This window comes from Taudactylus pleione, unplaced genomic scaffold (genome assembly GCF_031769625.1).
Source record: "Taudactylus pleione unplaced genomic scaffold, aTauple2 ptg000296l, whole genome shotgun sequence".
Classification (NCBI taxonomy): domain Eukaryota; kingdom Metazoa; phylum Chordata; class Amphibia; order Anura; family Myobatrachidae; genus Taudactylus; species Taudactylus pleione.
Window position 1 is genome coordinate 16706567 of NW_028284698.1, and position 19104 is coordinate 16725670.

Sequence of the window (19104 nt, forward strand, 5' to 3'; positions counted from 1 at the left end):
GAAACAAGTCTAATGTTATTTTTGGAAATGTAAATAAAATTTTCTGTAAATAAAAAAACAATGTATAATTTGTGTGGGTTCTACATAAAAAATAAAAATAAGAGTGATATTGATGTTGGAATGTATCAAAATGGGTTCAGCACAGGACTGGGAAACCCTCAGCAGGGTTAATTGAGCATGGCATTTGTCTAAGGAAATTGTCCTGCTGAGCTACATATAATAAAGGTGCCCACACACTAGGCAATATTTTACACAATCAGCCCGATTCCAACGAAACGGGACGACAGATCGTGTAAAATATGTCCTAATCGTGTCTACTCACGATCACGATGCCTATGCGAAGTACCCGCTGGTCGTACATCGCATCTTCAGATCTTGCCTGCTGCAGGCAAGATCTGACAATCTCAGTCACGATGCACTGGAATAGTTAGGAGGCACGATTGATCGTTTGTCACATTGGACAGTTTTTAATACCAAATTGTGCCCACGACTGCCGGGGAGAGTTCAAGGGAAAATTGGACACGATATCGCATCGTGACCACATCGCCTAGTGTGTGAGCACCTTAAGTCTCACCCCTAAAGGCAAAGTTGCTGTGAGCTTTAAACCAGATAGCTATCACATTACTGTTAAAATCCAGATATGCCATTTCCACGTTATAATTCTGAGCAATAGTGTAGGGATTCGCAGTAAAGTGGGGTTCCTTGACGGGGGTTGCAAGCTTAAATGCATTGATCAATTCATGAACCAAAAACCCCACTGTTAATTATTATAGTTAGTTATTATGGTGAGTGCAGAGCGCTTGTTGATTTCTATAATAAGTACTGTATAGGAAAAATGTTAGCACACCAATAAACCCTAGAAACATTTACTTTGTTTCCCAGGTTTTACCCAAAGATACGTTGCGATTTCCAAAGTATAAAGTAGCATATAATAATAAGAATAACAATAATGAGAAGGCGGAACAATGAGTGTACCTAATAATTATCACACACTAGGTCACATGTTAAGTTCTAATAACATTATCAAGAATGAATTCACAAATAATTTTTTAAGTCTATAAATATGTCATACTGATCTCAATTAGAAATATGCAGTGTTAATTTTGATACTAGGGAAACTATACCTAATAAAACTGGCTACAGTAAACCATTGTATAAATGAATACATCAGAGAATATTCAAAGATATGAAATACGGTTTTCGGCCCATATAAAAAAAAACAACTAGAAAAAAAGGGTACATTAGTGTGCGCACAAAGAGAAATTACAATAATGAATATTACAATGAGAGGATTAAGATGAAGTATTGTAAAGTCTGAATCTAAAACCCATAACAAAACCTCATGATTAGTGCGTTCCCACACTCCAAAAACATACTGGCAGGTTAATTGGCTGCTGACTAAAAGGACTACTGTGAATAACAAATATTCTATGTATAACGCTGTGTAATTGGTGGTGTTATATAATTAAAATTAAATATTATGGTTCAGTTCTATTCTTCTGCAACAGTACAATCACATTTATTTAAAGATTCAAGCCTGTATAATGGCTTGTACACAGGTGTAATTTTGATATAGCTTTTCTGTGTAAACCTCTAAGGGCGGGAAGTATTGAGCATCACATTTTCAAATCGATACATCCCGCATGCATAGTGGAGTTTATTAATGCCATATGAAAGTAGATTTGTGATTAAGACTACAAAGGACAGCTCTTCCAATTAGAGCAGTCTTTTGCAGTTTGAGGACATCTGGGTTTGCATACATTGCATGCATGAGCCGCTAAAGAAAGTGGTAGGAATCCTATTGGATACCGCTCAGGGAATTATGCGAAAATAAGCCCATAGGCTTTTATTATTAGGCACCACATCTATAGATGGATTTCCCAATTGGGTTTCAGCTCCGGAAAGTTTTGCTCTGTCAGTTTTCAGACTGGTTGATTGGCCAAAGTATGTACAATTGCATCTGTAAAAAATAAAAAAAAAATAAAAAAAAATAGTAATGCACAGAACCAACAAAAATATGAGATATGGTAAGAACTTACCCTTGTTATCTCTATTTCTACGAAGTCCATAGGGTTCCACAGGATACCTTGGGGTATAGGTGTGACGTCAGTCGCAGGGCACCAAAGAGTTAAGCTTTCAGCCTCCCAGGATGCACTAGGTCCCCCTCCTATACCCCACCCCCGGGCCAAGGCACCTCAGTTAGTTACCAAGCCCTAGGCCGGAGGAGAAGGAAGAGAGAGAACAAAGATCTGGACACATACAAGAATCACATTCTCACCAGAGGGAGACGGGAAACCGGTGACCAGAGCAAAGCCCATCTGCAGCACAGGTGCGACAGGGCGGGAGTCCTGTGGAACCCTATGGACTTCGTAGAAATAGAGATAACAAGGGTAAGTTCTTACCATATCTCATATTTTCTACTTCAGGGTCCATAGGGTATCCACAGGATACCTTGGTGATGTCCCAAAGCAGTATCCTTTAAGGGTAGGGACGCTCCTGTGCAGAAAGGAGAATCCGCCGCCCGAAGGAAGCATCCTGAGAGGCGAAGGTGTCAAACCTGTAATACCTCACGAAGGTATGGACAGAACACCACGTAGCAGCCTTGCAGATCTGAACTGCCGAGGCACCACGTCGAGCTGCCCACGAAGGACCCACAGACCTAGTGGAATGAGCCTTCAGAGAAGGAGGGACCGGTAGGCCTTCATGAAGATAAGCTTCAGAAATAGCCATACGGATCCAGGCTGCCAAAGTTTGCTTTGAAGCAGGCCAACCCTTTTTACAGAAGCCATAGAGGACAACAAAGCGTCCGACTTCCTAAACGAAGAAGTGCGGTCAACATAAGTCCTTAAGGCCCGCACAACATCCAAAGAGGCCTCACCCACGGAAAGACCCGGTGTGTTAAAGGCCGGAACAACTATTTCCTCGTTAACATGAAACTGGGAAACAACTTTGGGAAGAAACTCGGGCCGAGTGCGGAGCACTGCCCTGTTCCCATGAAAAACCAAGAAAGGGGGTCTACAAGAAAGAGCCCCTAACTCAGAAACACGTCTGGCCGAAGCAATGGCCAGAAGGAAAACAGTCTTAGCTGTTAGCCATTTAATATCCACTGAGCCCAGTGGTTCAAACGGCGGTCCTTGGAGAGCCCTCAGGACCACAGCCAAATCCCAAGGCGCCACAGGTGGAACCAAGGGCGGCTGAATACGGAGAACACCTTGCATAAAGGTGCGCACATCCGGGATTGTAGCAATCCTACGGTGAAACCAGACAGATAGGGCCGAAACCTGTACCTTCAAAGAAGCAAGGCGAAGCCCATGATCTAGTCCCGCTTGCAGGAAGGCGAGAATCCGAGACAGACGAAACTCCCGTGGTGCATAACCTCTCGGTCGACACCACTGGAAGAACGTATGCCACACGCGATGGTATATCCTTGCGGAAGACGGTTTCCGAGCTCGTAACATGGTACGCACCACAGAGCTGGAAAACCCCCGGGACCTCAGCATGGCCGTCTCAACAGCCACGCCGTCAAAGACAGCAGAGTCAGGTCCGGGTGAAGACAAGGACCCTGAGACAGAAGGTCCGGTCGTAGCGGCAACCGCAGAGGACTGTCCACGGACAGACCCTGAAGGTCTGAGAACCAGTGCCGTCTGGGCCACGCGGGAGCTATCAACAGGAGCGTCCCTCCTTCCTGTTTGAATTTCCGGATTACCCGTGGAAGAAGGGAGACCGGAGGGAACAGGTATGCGAACCTGAACGTCCACCGGACGGACAGAGCATCCACCAGAGACGCCCCTTCGTCTCTTGTGCGAGACCCGTACACCGGCAACTTGTTGTTGTGCCGGGACGCCATGAGGTCGATTTCTGGAAGACCCCACCTGTCCACCAGTAGTGGAAAAACGTCCGGGTGCAGGGACCATTCCCCTGGATGAACGTCCTGGCGACTTAGAAAGTCCGCCTCCCAATTTAGCACTCCCGGGATGAAGACCGCTGATATGGCCGGAAGATTGCGCTCCGCCCAAACCAGGATCCGAGAGACCTCTACGAGAGCCGCCCGACTGCGAGTTCCTCCTTGCCTGTTTATGTAGGCCACGGTGGTAGCATTGTCCGACTGGACCTGCACCGGGTGACCCTGGAGAAACCGCTGTGCCTGCAGGAGAGCATTGAAGACCGCACGGAGTTCCAAGATATTTATTGGAAGCTCCGCTTCTGTCGGCGTCCACCTGCCCTGGAACAAGTGTGGACCCGAAACTGCTCCCCAGCCCCGAAGACTGGTGTCCGTTGTCAACAGGACCCAATTTGGAACCCAGAACGGACGTCCCTTGTTGAGGTGGGTCGTCTTTAACCACCACGCAAGGGACAGGCGAACCTCCGGGGTGAGCACAATCGTCTGGAACTTCAGAGACTGAGGCAGCCCGTTCCACTTGGACAGGATCAGGTGCTGCAGAGGTCTGGAGTGAAACTGGGCGTATTCCACCATGTCGAACACCGACACCATGGAGCCCAGTAACCTCATCGCCGAGTGTAAGGACACCCGGCGGCTGTGCAGACAACTGCGCACCCTTGACTGTAAAGCAGAGATCTTGTCCTCCGTCATGAAGATCCTTTGCTGTCCCGAGTCCAATAAGGCTCCAAGATGCAGAATCCTCCGAGACGGGATTAGAGTGGACTTCTGCCAGTTGATTAGCCAGCCGTGCCGTTGCAGCAGTGCAATGGTCAGGTCCAAGTGGTGTAACAGGAGCTCTGGAGATCCTGCCACCAATAACAGGTCGTCCAAGTACGGCAACATGCGGACTCCTTGCAGCCGCAGAGAAGCCGCCATGACCGCCATCACCTTGGTGAAAACACGTGGTGCTGTCGCCAGGCCAAAAGGTAACGCCCGAAACTGAAAGTGGTCGCTGCGGATTGCAAACCGAAGGAACTCTTGATGGCGCAAAAGAATAGGGACATGCAGGTAAGCATCCTGCATGTCCAATGACACCATGTAGTCCCCAGGTTCCAGCGCCAGAATGATGGACCGTAGGGTCTCCATCCGAAACTTCGGGACCCGCAAAGACTTGTTGAGTGCTTTGAGGTTGAGAATCGGACGATATGACCCATTGGGTTTCTGTACCAAAAATAGATTTGAATAGAAACCCTGGCCCCTCTGGGAGAATGGAACAGACACTATAACTCCAGCCTGGAGCATAGTGTGCAATACCTTCCGCAGCTCCGTAGCCTTGTTCCGGTCTGATGGTAGACCCGTGGTGAAGAATTGAGCCGGGGGTCTGTGCCGGAAGGAGAGGGCGTACCCGTGGGAGACCACCTCCAGAACCCAAGTGTCTGTCGTAGTGAACGACCAACACCGGGAGAACTGCAGCAGGCGGCCTCCCACCCTGGGATCCCCCAAGGGGAGACCCGGACCGTCAGGCCGCAGGCTTGTCATCTGGCTTGGGGGCCGGACGTCTGGTACTCCATGCCTGTTTCCGGGGCTTGACCGATTTCTTAGGGCCAGCCTGTCGAGGAAACGACTGTGGTTTGGGCCTGCCCTGGGCCCTAGATGACCGAAAGGACGATGGTCCAGAACCAGAAGGAGCAGCGGCCGACGGGAGACAAGCAGATTTGGCTGCCGCCAGCGTGGCCACAATCTTATCCAGATCCGGACCGAAGAGAACTTCTCCGGTAAACGGCAACGCTTCCAGACCTTTCTTGGAATCTGCGTCCGCCTTCCAGGATCGCAGCCACAAGGTGCGACGAGCAGCTACCGCTGCTGAAGAAATTCTAGACACCAGAGTACTAATGTCTAGAGCCGCCTCGTTGATGTAGGTGGCCGAATCACGGAGATTGCCACTCAACTCCGCCTGTTCGGCCGGACAGTTGGATTCAAAAGAAGCCTCTAATGAATCCGCCCAGCGCTCCATCGCTCTGGCAACCCAGCAAATGGCCATAGCCGGCCGTGCTGCCCCCCCTGCAAGGGAATAAGCGGACTTCAGGCAGATTTCTACCTTGCGGTCCGTAGCATCCTTAAGGGAGGACAAGGATGGCATCGGCAATGTGGCACTACGGACAAGACGGGTCACGTGAGAATCCACCTGTGGAGGGGATTCCCACTTAGCAAAATAATTATCCGCGAACGGATAAGCCACCGCCAGGCGTCTCTGCGGCTGGTATCTTTTGCCAGGTTGTTTCCACGCCTCCTCTAAATGGTCCACCAACTGACCCGAAAGAGGAAAGACTGTGGCATCGCCCTTCATCCCCCTTGGATCCGGCCATGGTCCGGAACATCTGGGGTCACCGCTAGCTGTGACCCCAGATGCTCACTAGCATCCCCGGATCGGTACCGACGTTCTGGTACCGGCGGGGGTGTAGGGAAGACAGCATGGACGTCAGGACTGACTGTCCATGCTGTACATCCAGATGTGCAGCCACAGCTGCACTGAAGAAAGCTTCAGGGGCTCTTCTAGCCCCCACTCCGACAGGTGCACCCGACGCCGGCCGGGCACCAAACTAAACTGAGGTGCCTTGGCCCGGGGGCGGGGTATAGGAGGGGGACCTAGTGCATCCTGGGAGGCTGAAAGCTTAACTCTTTGGTGCCCTGCGACTGACGTCACACCTATACCCCAAGGTATCCTGTGGATACCCTATGGACCCTGAAGAAGAAATTAAACAATAAATCAATAAATACTGCCTCCCCACCCCACACTAGTACAGGGGCCAAATAGAAAAATAATCAAACTTTTATATTTTTCTTGTCACAGATTAAATTAACCCCTTTAGTACAAAGTTTCTGGGGGATAAACCCTCTCCTCAAAAACTTTAAGTTATAATGATTATCAAGAGCAAAGTCTAGCTGCTACAGATTGGCAGTGTTCAGAATGCCCTGTAGCACACTTACTGACTTTTTAAGACTCCCTCTAAGGCCCGTATTTCGCAGTCATCGCCAGTTTTGCCTCTGGAAAAAAGTATTGCGCTCACCGCGATTCGCCCTATTCAATTGCAAAGGACGCAAGAACACGTCCTGGCGAAACTGAGATCGGCGAAAAGTACTGTCAGATTTGGGGAAATCAGCCTGACACCTCACAAAAGATGCACTGACATGGGGGATCACTATGGATACCCCCGAAAAGCCCTGCTGAAGGTATTTGGGGTGCTTTAATGCTCTCAATTGGTGCTATTTAGCATTTTTTTGCACAAGTGGTGAAGAATAGCATTTAGCAGTTTTTTGGGGGGAAAATGAGTAGTCCCAGCAAATTTGGGGTACATGAAAATGGGTGCATGGTTAAAAATCGCTAAAAAAAACAAAAACGCACGCTCAGCAAGCACATGCAAACAACAAAACACCTTGGCCATACTTGGGGACCCCCTGGAGTCTATTTTGCTAGTTTTTGAGTTTGTCCTCAACTTTGTTTTTTTTCACCCCTAAAATTAAAGTACTTTTTTGGGGTGCTCTAAAGTATTCTTTAATCTTTTTTTTGACGCAGTTTACTTTTGGGGGGCTGTCCCAAGGTTGCAGGGGTGTTCCCGCAACTTTGCACCCCAAACTGCACTTTTCCACTTCCTTTCAGAGGCGAATCTTGTCCGCTGGTTACAAGGCGCAGACTATTTGCACCGGCGGAAACTCTTTGCAATTGAATACGGGGAAAAGTTCTCACCTGGCTGCAGAAGTGGCCACACGCGCAGGGGGGATGCCAGTGTCTGGGGGAGCCAGTATCTGGGGATGAATGCTTACCCTCCCCCACACATCATACAAGGAAAGAGAGGACTGCTAAAGCAGCAGTCTCTCTCACTACCTGAGCACACAGCTCGGTGAGAGACTGCTGCAGCAGTCAGTCCTCTCTCTCCCTATCTGAAGTACCGTATCCTCCAGTGATGGGGGTCTGCAGGACCTGGGCTTCCGCCAAGCCCCTCCAACAAGCCTGGATAAAGAAAACCCTCTCCCCTCCTCTCGGCAGCCCTATTGGTGTCATCTAGTATAAGTTAATAATAGAGAAGGGGTGCGACCATAGACAGTGGTAGACATATAGCAATATCAAGAGAAAAGGTAAAGTCTATAATTGGTGCACTTAAGTATCATGAATAAAACAACTTTTATTAATATAATCACATAAAACAATAATATTTCACTATTTTATACATAAATTGCACGAGACTTACCAAATAAAAACAGAAATGATAAATAGGAAAAAAGGCTAAAGATCAGGTTTAAATCTTGTGCGCTAGTGTGAGTGTGCTCTTATATTTGTATCACATGTATCAAGGTATGGCAGATAATTCCAGAGATACATTTGTGCTGTTATATTTTTATGTACTATATTTAATTACACCAATACTGTACCTATGAGATAGATAGATCTATCTATCTATCTATCTATCTATCTATCTCTAGCAAAGGGAGGTGCAAGGGCGTGCCGCTTCTCCCCCTGCTGATTAGACCAGTGAGGAATAAGGAGGAGGAGTGAGCCGCTGCCAGTGTGAAGACTTGACCAAGAGAAGCTGGGAATGTGAACAGCACTGCAGGCTGCAGCAAGCAAGATCCACTGACTGGCATGAACTTCGGGTGTGGGGCTGAAATGTAATTTATTGGTGTGTGAATATTATTATATTGAATTTGAACAACTTGTAACGAGGCTAAGAAATGTGATGATGGGGTTTTTGGCGGAGTATGGTGTTGAGGGCTGAGCAGGAGGAGAGGCCAAGGACAGTGATGAGGGGCTGAGCGCCCGAGTAAGGCAGGGAGTGGGACCAAGTTTCAACCCACTGGCTTGGCCTCTCTGGAGGGAGATGTTCACTGGTCTGGACTTTTTGAAGCGACTGGAGGCTGGTCTCCTGCAATTAGCTCTGCAGCTGTGACAGCCCAGCACTTGAGGTCACAGTCTTCTGTAGGGGCTGGTCGAATCAATGTTTGTTTTATTTTTCTGGCTGTGGGGGCAATGAACCAATGTGTTATATTTTTTTTCTGTGGGCGCAATCATTGCATATGCGTTTAATTTTTTTGTGTAGGCCAATGTGTATATATTTTTTTCCCTGTGGGGCCAGTGTGTGTGTATTTTTTCCCTTTCAGGGACAATTATGTTTACCTGTGGAGGCTGGACTCCTTTGTTTTTCTTCTGTGGAATGATTTGTTTATTTAAAATCTAGAAAATATTTTTTTCAGTTATTAAAACTACTAAATTAGTTATACCTGATATTACGCATCCAGAAAAGCTTCAATAAAGATTGTTCCACATAATAGTACAGCTAGAGATATAATCTGTAATTTAATGTGGTGATGATTCCACCAGTGTTGCTTAGTCCGCAGTCTTTTATATTGAATCCCAGGATATATTATAATCACAGGGGCAATCAGCAACTTACGCAAGGATGCATTTATTTTATTAGTCCTCTAAAGGATTAAATAAGTGTCCATGGGACTATAAATGGATTTAAAAGTAACACGTAATGTAGCATCAGTTGAAATAAATTAGCAAACCATGGTATGTTATAATGTATCTTCCAATGAGTTACAATATCATAAACAATGTTGCTCTTTTTAGCAGCTCAGAATAATACACATAAGAATGCAGTAATCAAATATAAATAAAGGATGTAATACTAGTAGGAATAACCTAATAAAATAATTAAAGGTGCTTAGAGAAAACTAGGTTGTTAGGTGTAATACCTTTAAAGGTATCTTGTCCCAAGGATGTTCATAAAGGGATGTGGTCAGTATCCCAACCGTGGGGCATTTGTCAGAGCCCCGGCGCCAACCCCCCCGAAGGTAAGTAGTGGGGTTGGAGGGAGCGTTAGCGTCAGGCACTAAGGGTTAGGTCTAGGGTGCGAGGAAGAGAGGGAGGTTGGGGTCAGACACCAGGGAGGGAGGGGTAAGGTAGGGTTAGAATACTGACCGACAAGTGTTGGTGTCTAACCCTGTCAGGATGCTGGCGTCCTGATTCTGACACATCCAGTTCATAAAGTATCTCCTTGGATTTGATAAACTGTCCTGTGGAACATAACGCATATGACATCTACAGGACAATAAGGTGAGTTACAAGTCCATGATCCACTTATCTCTATAGCAGTATCCATTGGGAATATCATTATAATTTATATCTACATACATGCATACATACATATAGTCAGGTCCATAAATATTGGGACATTGACAGAATTTTCAGATTTTGGCCTCTATTCACCACCACAATGGTTTTGAAATTAAACAAACAAGATGTGCTTTAACTGCAGACTTTCAGATTTAATTTGAGGGTAATTACATCCAAATCGGGTGAACGGTGTAGGAATTACAACTTTTTCAATATTTGCCTCCCACTATTTAAGGGGCCAAAAGTAATGGGACTATCAACTCAAAAGCTATTTCATGGACAGGTGTGGGCTATTACCTTGTTATTTCATTATCAATTAAGCAGGTAAAAGGTCTGGAGTTGATTCTAGGTGTGACATTTGCCTTTGGAATCAGTTGCTGTTGACTCTCAATATGAGATCCAAAGAGCTGTCACTATCAGTGAAGCAAGCCATCATTAGGCTGAAAAATCAAAACAAACCCATCAGAGAGATAGCAAAAACATTAGGTATGGCCAAATCAACTGTTTGGAACATTCTTAAAAAGAAAGAACGCACCGGAGAGCTCAGCAACACCAAAAGACCCGGAAGACTACGGAAAACAACTGTGGTGGATGACAAAAGAATTATTTCCCTGGCCAAGAAAAACCCCTTCACAACAGTTGGCCAAATCAAGAACACTCTCCAGGAGGTAGATGTATATGTGTCAAAGTGAACAATCAAGAGAAGACTTCACAAGACTGAATATAGAGGGTTCACCACAAAAACACGAAGACCAGATTACAGTTTGCCAAACAACATCTAAAAAAGCCATTACAGTTCTGGAACAACATCCTATGGCCAGATGAGACAAAGATCAACTTGTACCAGAGTGATGGGAAGAGAAGGAAAGGAACTGCTCATGATCCAAAACATACCACCTCATCAGTGAAGCATGGTGGTGGTAGTGTCATGGTGTGGGCATGTATGGCTGCAAATGGAACTGGTTCCTTGTATTTATTAATGATGTGACTGCTGACAAAAGCAGCAGAATGAATTCTGAAGTGTTTCAGGCATATTATATGCTCATATTCTCTATGGCTGCCTCTTTTAACCCCTTCCCCGCCCCCCTCCCCTGCCGCCTCTACCCTCTTGTGCTTCTCCTTACTTTACTTTTGCCTACTTCTTACCCCCCTCCAGGGCACCTAACACTTGGTTGCTTACACTCTGTTGCATATCTAGGTGTTATGGTCACTTATGTATCAATGTATATTATCCATGTCCTTGTCCTATTTTGTACTGTAAGTCAGTTGTCAAATAATTTGTTTATGTACTTTGTAAGGTGCTGCGGAACACTTGTGGCGCCATATAAATAAAGGATAATAATAATATTCAGTCAAATGCTTCAGAACTCATTGGACAGCGCTTCACAGTGCAGATGGACAATGACCCGAAGCATACTGCAAAGGCAACCAAAGTTTTTTTAAGGCTAAAAAGTGGAATGTTATGCAATGGCCAAGTCAATCCCCTGACCTGAATTCGATTGAGCATGCATTTCACTTGATGAAGACAAAACTGAAGGGAAAATGCCCCAAGAACAAGCAGGAACTGAAGACATTTGCAGTAGAGGCCTGGCAGAGCATCACCAGGGATGAAACCCAGCGTCTGGTGATGTCTATGCGTTCCAGACTTCAGGCTGCCTGCTAAGGATTTGCAACAAAGTATTAAAAAGTGACAGTTAGATTTAGGATTGTTTAGTTTGTCCCATTACATTTGTCCCCTTAAAAAGTGGGAGGCACATAGAAACCGTTGTAATTCCTACACTGTTCACCTGATTTGGATGTAATTACCCTCAAATTAAACTGAAAGTCTGCAGTTAAAGCACATCTTGTTTGTTTCATTTCAAAGCCATTGTGGTGGTGAATAGAGGACAAAATATGAAAATTCTGTCAATGTCCCAATATTTATGGACCTGACTAATATATATATATATTATATATACATACACACACATATACACACACACAGCTTTAGAGCATTGTCCTTGTGATAGCCGCACAGCTTTATAAGCCTTCAAAGTATGTAAGGACTTCGCAATTAATTTCAATATAAAATAAACCAAATTATAGTTAAGCAAATGATTTAAGTGAGTTAGCTTTGTTGCCCGAATAATCTGTTTGGTATAAGAACAACACAGCAAAATGAGCCAGCAAACATGTATAGAGATTCCACTGATATGACAATCTAGCCCATAGACTAATGACCTTGCCGATCGGTGTGCTATTTGGAATAATAGCCACACCACTGTTATATTGGCACAGTATACAGAAGTTTGACTAGCAAAGAGCTTAGATTTGTGCACTGAAAATCTAGCCACGCAATACGGGTCCTTAATGACCGTGACCAGCAGCAGCTGGCCAGAATTGTCCATGGTAACAGACAAACAATACTTAAGGTGCATACACACTAGACGATATGCTCCCTGAGCGATATCGTCTAGTGTGTCCCCGGCAGGCTGTGCTCAATGTCGTTTATGACATTGAGCACAGCCGCTGAACGATATCATTAACGATATCGTTCAGCGCCGGGCTCTCTCCCCCATTCCCTGACATGCAGCAACCTGACGAGATCGTCAGGTTGGCCTGCATGTCAGCCCGATGATGACGAACGACCCGCGGGAACGCGCGTCGTCATCGTTCATCTTTTTGGGCTTAAAAATGGACGATAAAGTGGACGACTGAACGATAACGATATCGTTCAGTCGTCCACTTTAATCGCCCAGTGTGTACGCACCATTAGTAGGTCCAATAGGGCACCACCAGCTCAGACAGTATTGAATGGATATGTATAAGGAACTGGTTTACGCATTAGTGCTCTAAAACCTATGATGGATCCCATGTAATTGCCATGGCAGATGTAAGAGGGAAACCCATGTACTTTGTGTTTGCCCCCTCTTGGCTTCGCTGCAATTCTATTGGAATATCCCATAGATTGTAAGCTTGCGAGCAGGGTCCTCAAGGAGAGTATCTAGGAGTGAGCGCCCCTGGCAAGCTAAGGGACAGCGCCCCCTCCTCTCTTGCATTTCCCCTACCACACAGTAGGGCGGGGGCGGCTTAAGAATGAACCCTGACTCCTCCTACTTCCAATCCTGACCCCTCCAATTGCATTGTTAATTGCAGTATATCTGATTAATATTTTTGTCCACAGTAACTCTTCACTTATATGTATAGTTAAATTATTTTTTGTTGTTGCCGCCCTCACCCCTTCTCTTATTTATAATTAATGGTCCCCTATTACCCTTCATATTCACTTACTGTATATGTATGCGTGTGTGTTTTGTTTAATACTGCTTTGTCCCCTACTCCCTTTTACATAAATTATATATAAAGCGCAGAGAATTTTTGGCCTCTCTACACTTACACTTTTCTTGTGTGTCCCCTCCCCATAATATATTATATACACACAAACACGTCCTAGGGTGGTGCAGCACTGCAGGGCAATCACCCGGCCGGCAGCGCTACTGAATGATGTCACTCCATGCCGTGAGTCAATCACCTGTGCCCATCATTATGACAAAGGCACCACGCTATACTAATAAACATAACTAGCAAATATGTATATCACTCTCTCTGCAGCTACAATACTACTGCCGTAATCTCAATATATGAATAATTAAATGCAGTCGTCAAAGTACTATCAAGAAAACATAGGATATATATATATATATCGGATAACACCCCATTTATGACTAGATTATCACTGGTGCAATTTATAATCATTAACAAAAAACCTAATGCAGAAATATCAACAACATAGCGGGATAGCAGTCATAGGCACCTGTTTGACATAGATCCATATAATACGATATGTGCATCACTAAAGATAGCAAATCAATATTATAAATAGCCCGCATATCTCACATGATGTATAAAGATATGCACGGCACTATACTATATAGTACACATCTAGATGAAATTACCTAAACCCAAATGGTCATTCAGGCCCCTGGGAACAAGGGTACCTAATTTGTAAATCCAATGGGTTTCAGTCTGTAGGAGTTTAAGAACGCAATCTCCCCCTTGTGCTAATGGGGGTACATGGTCAATCATTCTGTATTTCAACAATGCCAATGTGTGAGATGCATTAGAAAAGTGGCGAGCCACAGGCTGTTCACTATTCCCAGTTGAAATTGTGGATCTAATGGCAAAACGATGTGCTGTAATACGTTCTTTAAAAGTACGTTCTGGCCTGCCAATATACGATAGTCAACATGGGCACAATATTTGATAGACTATAAACTTGCTATTACATGTTAATCTAAAGCGAATAGAGTATGCCTTACCGATATGAGGGTGATAAAATGTATCACCTGGGATGAGATAGCAAGAGCACCTAAAGAATCTCATTTTAGTAGGTATAAAAGTATGCATGGATGGTAAACAAGTAGTAATATTGGTTTTAACAAGAATATCTCTCAAGTTTCTATTTAGTCTATAGCATGGCATAAGTCTAGTGTCTGAGTTTAATGTAGTTATCATTTTGGGTTATCGGCCACAATTGTTTTGAGATCTTATTGATTTGCCCACTAATCGGGTTAAACTGGGATACCCATGGTAATAGAGGTTTAGGAACTACTGTATTTTTAGGCATAAGAAGGGTATTTCTATCCTGATCATTCATCAGTATCTTTTCTTACCAGGAGAGCCGGACCCTATATTATAAATACATATATTTCTATTCTGACAGGGCAGCAAGGGGCAAACGCAGAATTTTCAGGGGGGGGGGGTATTATATTATATATAGACAATATATATATATATATACATATATATATATATATATACATATACACACACACACTGTATATATGTATACATACATACAGAACAATCAAACAAACATGCTTACAAACACACACACACAGCATACATACACACATCATACTTACAAACACACACCAACAAGAGACTGATCTAACACACACACACACACACACCCACCCCCTACCCGGCCAACACTAACAAGAGACTGACCTGTTAACCTCTCAGTGCCGTGCCGCCTTCCCATGCCGCGCTGAACAGCTCCTCGATCCCTTGCACTGGGACCTGAGTCACTGGAAAGCCAGTGCGCCATGAGGTATCCGGGGGAGGCAGAGCTCACAGCAGGGTTGTGGATCGATCCCCTTCCGTAGATGTACCTACTGAAGGGGATCTATACACAGCCCTCACAGCAGTCAGGACAGCCAGGTGCACCGCTTATATAAATCACAGCAGGCACCTGGCAAACAGAAATTGCAGCAGCGTCTGGGTGTGCCCCCAGAGCATTCTCCACTCTGTGCGGCTTCCCTACCTATCCTTTGCAGCGGGTGCCCAGCACACCAAACCGGTCCACAGCGGGGCGCATGTATTGCTATGGTGGTACTGCCGGGTGGCGCCCCCGGCAAGTGCCATCCTGGCCAAAGTATAGATACTCCCCTGGGGTCCTCTTACCTTTATGCGAGTATGACTGTTACAACCCAGTAAAATGTTCATTCAAATTGTAAAGTGCAACGGAATTTTCTGCGCTGTATAAGGAACGGTTAATAATAATATAGTTGTATGAGGCTGTGTAGCCAGGAACCATATATGGTAAGGTTGGAAACATAACTGATAGTAAACCATTGATCGATGGTTGCTAACTATCTATGATGGAGATCCATTAGTGTAGGGATATTCCACAAGTGGCCCTCCAGCTGCCGTGGAGCTACACCTCCCAACATGCCCTGCCACGGTTTTGCTAGGAGAGAATAATAAAACTCTGCAAGGTCATGTTGAGATGTTCCACATCAGCTAGAAGGCCGCATGTTGAATACTCATGTAATAGTGAAAAGTCTATCACCTCTGGAATGTGCATGCACAGTCACAAACCTTTGATAGCTTTCTGCCGACACTTATGGAGCGTACACACGGTCAGATTTGTCAGATGAACGATTGAACGATTAAACGATTTGAACGATTTTACCAAAGTTTTGAACGATTTGAACGATTGAACGATTTTTGACTGCATTAAAATGAATGGAATCGTCCAAGTCTGACTGCAAACACATCAGATGTCAGAAATCGTTATCTGACCATCGGGAACGCGCATCGTTGATCGTCCATCGTTCAGGCATGTCAGATATGAACGATTTTCCTTCAGATATGAACGACTGAACGATTTTTAAATCGTTATCGTTCATATCTGAAGGAAAAATCTGACCGTGTGTATGCACCATTAGAAATACATTGATTGTTACCCAGTCGCTGGCCAGCTGTAATCTGTGGCAGATTTTACCGCAGCCACCCCTAGTAGTATCCACCACCCGCAGGGACTGCCTAGCATTGGATTCCCATCAGAAGTGCTCCCTGTTAATCACAGCCAAACAGGCAATCTCTCCCTGGTCACCTGCGCACACAGGGGGGGTTTCCAAGTACCTAGAAACACCCCCTGCCCGAGCCGGCGAGCAGTGCTGAACAAAATCTATATTTTTTTTTTTCAAACTCAAACTGACACTGCCTGGGCTCGCTGTAGGGGGAGCTGCAGCGCGCAAGCCCCTCCCAGTCAGTTCCCAGGCAGTGATGTCGCACGACTCAGCGCCTCTCATGCCACCCGCCCTGGACACTGTGTCACAAGTGCCAGCGGCGCGCTGTGTAATCCACTGTCAGCCGCAACAAGTAAGTGGCCGGGTGCCGCCCCGCCCGCCGGATAATATTTATTGTTTAAGCCTGATGAGTCATACAGTACTGCTGTATGTCAGCAGAGCGCCGGGGGTCTTGGAGGCGGGGGGGTGGGGGCGGCCGGTAAGGAGTAATATTTTTAGAAAGATGCCATTTTTGACTGCTGTATGTATAGGGGGGGGGGAGGTGCGGGCGGCGGGGCAGCCAGGACGGGATAGTGTGTATTACCATTACATTTTGACTGCTCCATGTATTTGTGGTGGGGGGATGGAGGCGGGAGGATAATATTTATATGCAATACCAGAGAGCTCTTCAGAAACCACTCCCCTGCTGCTATGGATCCGGTTAAAATCTTGACCTGCGGCATGCAGGCGCCAGAATATTGACATCTGTCCGCTGACACCTCGACGGTAAGTAGCCGGGGTCACACACTAGGGAGAGGAGGGGGTGGGGAAAGAGGTTAGGGTCAGGCACCGGGGAGGATGAGAATATTGACCAGTCAGTATTCTAACCCTGTCGGGATTCTGACCGCCAGCATCCCGTACCCAACCCATGGCAGCCCTTACCAGCTTCTAGGGGTTGCAGCTCATGCAGTCCCTAAAAGCAGGGCCAGTTTGCTAATTTGTGCACATGTGCAGGATTGTGATTCTGCACAATTACAGACCCCCCCCCCCCCCCCCTTCTCCTGGCCAGACAGGTAAGAAGTGGCGGCTCACTGTAATCTTTGGCTGACACTAAAGTTGTAGGAATGGAGTTTGCTTTCTTTGTCATAACTGATTGTTATGTTGTTGTTCTAAATAGTTATGCTTTTTTGTTTAAATACATTTTTAATGTAAATTATGAAAACAATATTTTTGATCATATATTCTACCAGTGTTACTACTGGGGCAATATTTCTATCATATATCCATTTCTTATCGTATCTATCTGTGTGCTGAATCATTTTGCTATATGCACTATGTCTATGTTACACCTCAAAAACTTCATAGTCACTATTACATTAACTACCTGGGAAAGTAGCAGCAGTGGTGTGTGCTATAGTATGCAGAGGGTGCAGCTTGGCAACTTATGTCACCTTTATCCCTACTCCCCATCTATGCCAGGGCACAGGCTGGCAGCAGCTGGAGGACAGGCCCCGGCCTCCGCTCACAGACAGTACAGGAGAACGAGGCGCAGGCCCGCTGCCATCTGCGCGTTCCCGTTACCGGACCGCCCTCCGCCTGTCACTCCAGCGGCGGCTGTCAGCACCGTGTCGGGGTGGGCGTGTCCCTGTCTGCGATGTGACGTCGCTTATTCCCAGCTTACGGTGTTCTCTCTCACCCACGTTACCGTACTGCGTTGGCCGTTTTATAAAGCTGGAAGGCGGATACGGAGAGCCGGGAGCTGCAGTGATGGAGACACTAGTTTCAGATGAGGAAATGCCGTCCACCTCCCGGGAAGAAGAGACAGAGGCACCTATTAATACCGAGGAGGTAAAAAAATAAAATAAATAAAGGCGGGATGGCGCAGCTGACACCTACCGTATGTCTGACGTCATCATCAGGTACCTGGCGGTGGCGGGAACCCTCTGTATTTATGTCCTGATGTGCTGACGCCCCGCCCACTGCAGGGAGCAGGGAGCATGACTCCTACAGGCCCATATAGCCACAGTATAAGTTATTCAGTGCTGCCATTAAGTAATCACTGGCAGAGAGTATTGCCATCCTTATGCACATTGCTTCAAAAAGTTTTTAAATGGTTGGTGACACTTTGTTTTCTATTCCACTAAATATGTACTTTTTCGAATTTCAAATTGTATTGTATTTCAGGTTCCATAGCATCCTTGTTGTGGGACTGACGGCAGACATATCAAGGAATCTACAGTGACACTTTTAAATAAAAACTAAAGGAATAAATACAGAATAGCCCCATGGAGCGTGCCATTAAGCAGTTTCTCTTTATTTATTAAAGGTGATACTGTAGGTCTTGTGAGATAACGCCATGCAGTCTACTCCATACTTTTGAAAAATTATTTTAGGGAGATTGTGAAAGCAGCACCTATGAGCGCGGTGGTAAAGTGGTCTGTACTACTACATCTGAGGGGCGTGTCATAAACCTGACTTACATCCAAATGTAAACAAGCCCGTAAGCAGTTAGTAAAATATACTTGTTGATGAAAACACACTGATACTTGTCAGAAAATGCATCTAGCCATAGGGATCACTGTGCCTCATAACCAATACAAGGAAATTATACTAATGATCCCATTTGAATGTATATATCTCTGTTTTTTTTTTATATAACAGCTACATAATGGGTTTAAGGTGCAATTAGGGAGATTGCTGGACTCGTCAGGGAGCAGGGCCGTAGCTAGAGTAGTGCGGCCGGTGCCATCGCACAGGGCACCACAGGTCAGGGGGCG

General features: G+C 45.7%; 1 protein-coding gene and 1 long non-coding RNA gene across 2 annotated transcripts in view; one reads left to right on the forward strand and one right to left on the reverse strand.

Annotated features, from left to right (window-relative positions):
- Window positions 1-997: 997 nt before the first annotated feature.
- Window positions 998-18278, reverse strand: LOC148511743 (uncharacterized). The gene is made up of 4 exons (XR_015880235.1): window positions 18224-18278; window positions 17712-18132; window positions 9858-9952; window positions 998-1960 (listed from the first exon to the last, which is right to left on the reverse strand). It is a non-coding gene; the product is annotated as an uncharacterized LOC148511743 (long non-coding RNA).
- SMARCA1 (SNF2 related chromatin remodeling ATPase 1) overlaps window positions 17999-19104 on the forward strand; it is a 201705-nt gene continuing 200599 nt past the window's right edge. The window contains exon 1 of the mRNA XM_088482874.1: window positions 17999-18175. Coding sequence (XP_088339000.1) covers window positions 18095-18175 — 81 coding nt within the window. The 5' untranslated portion in view covers window positions 17999-18094. The remainder of the gene's footprint in view (window positions 18176-19104) is intronic.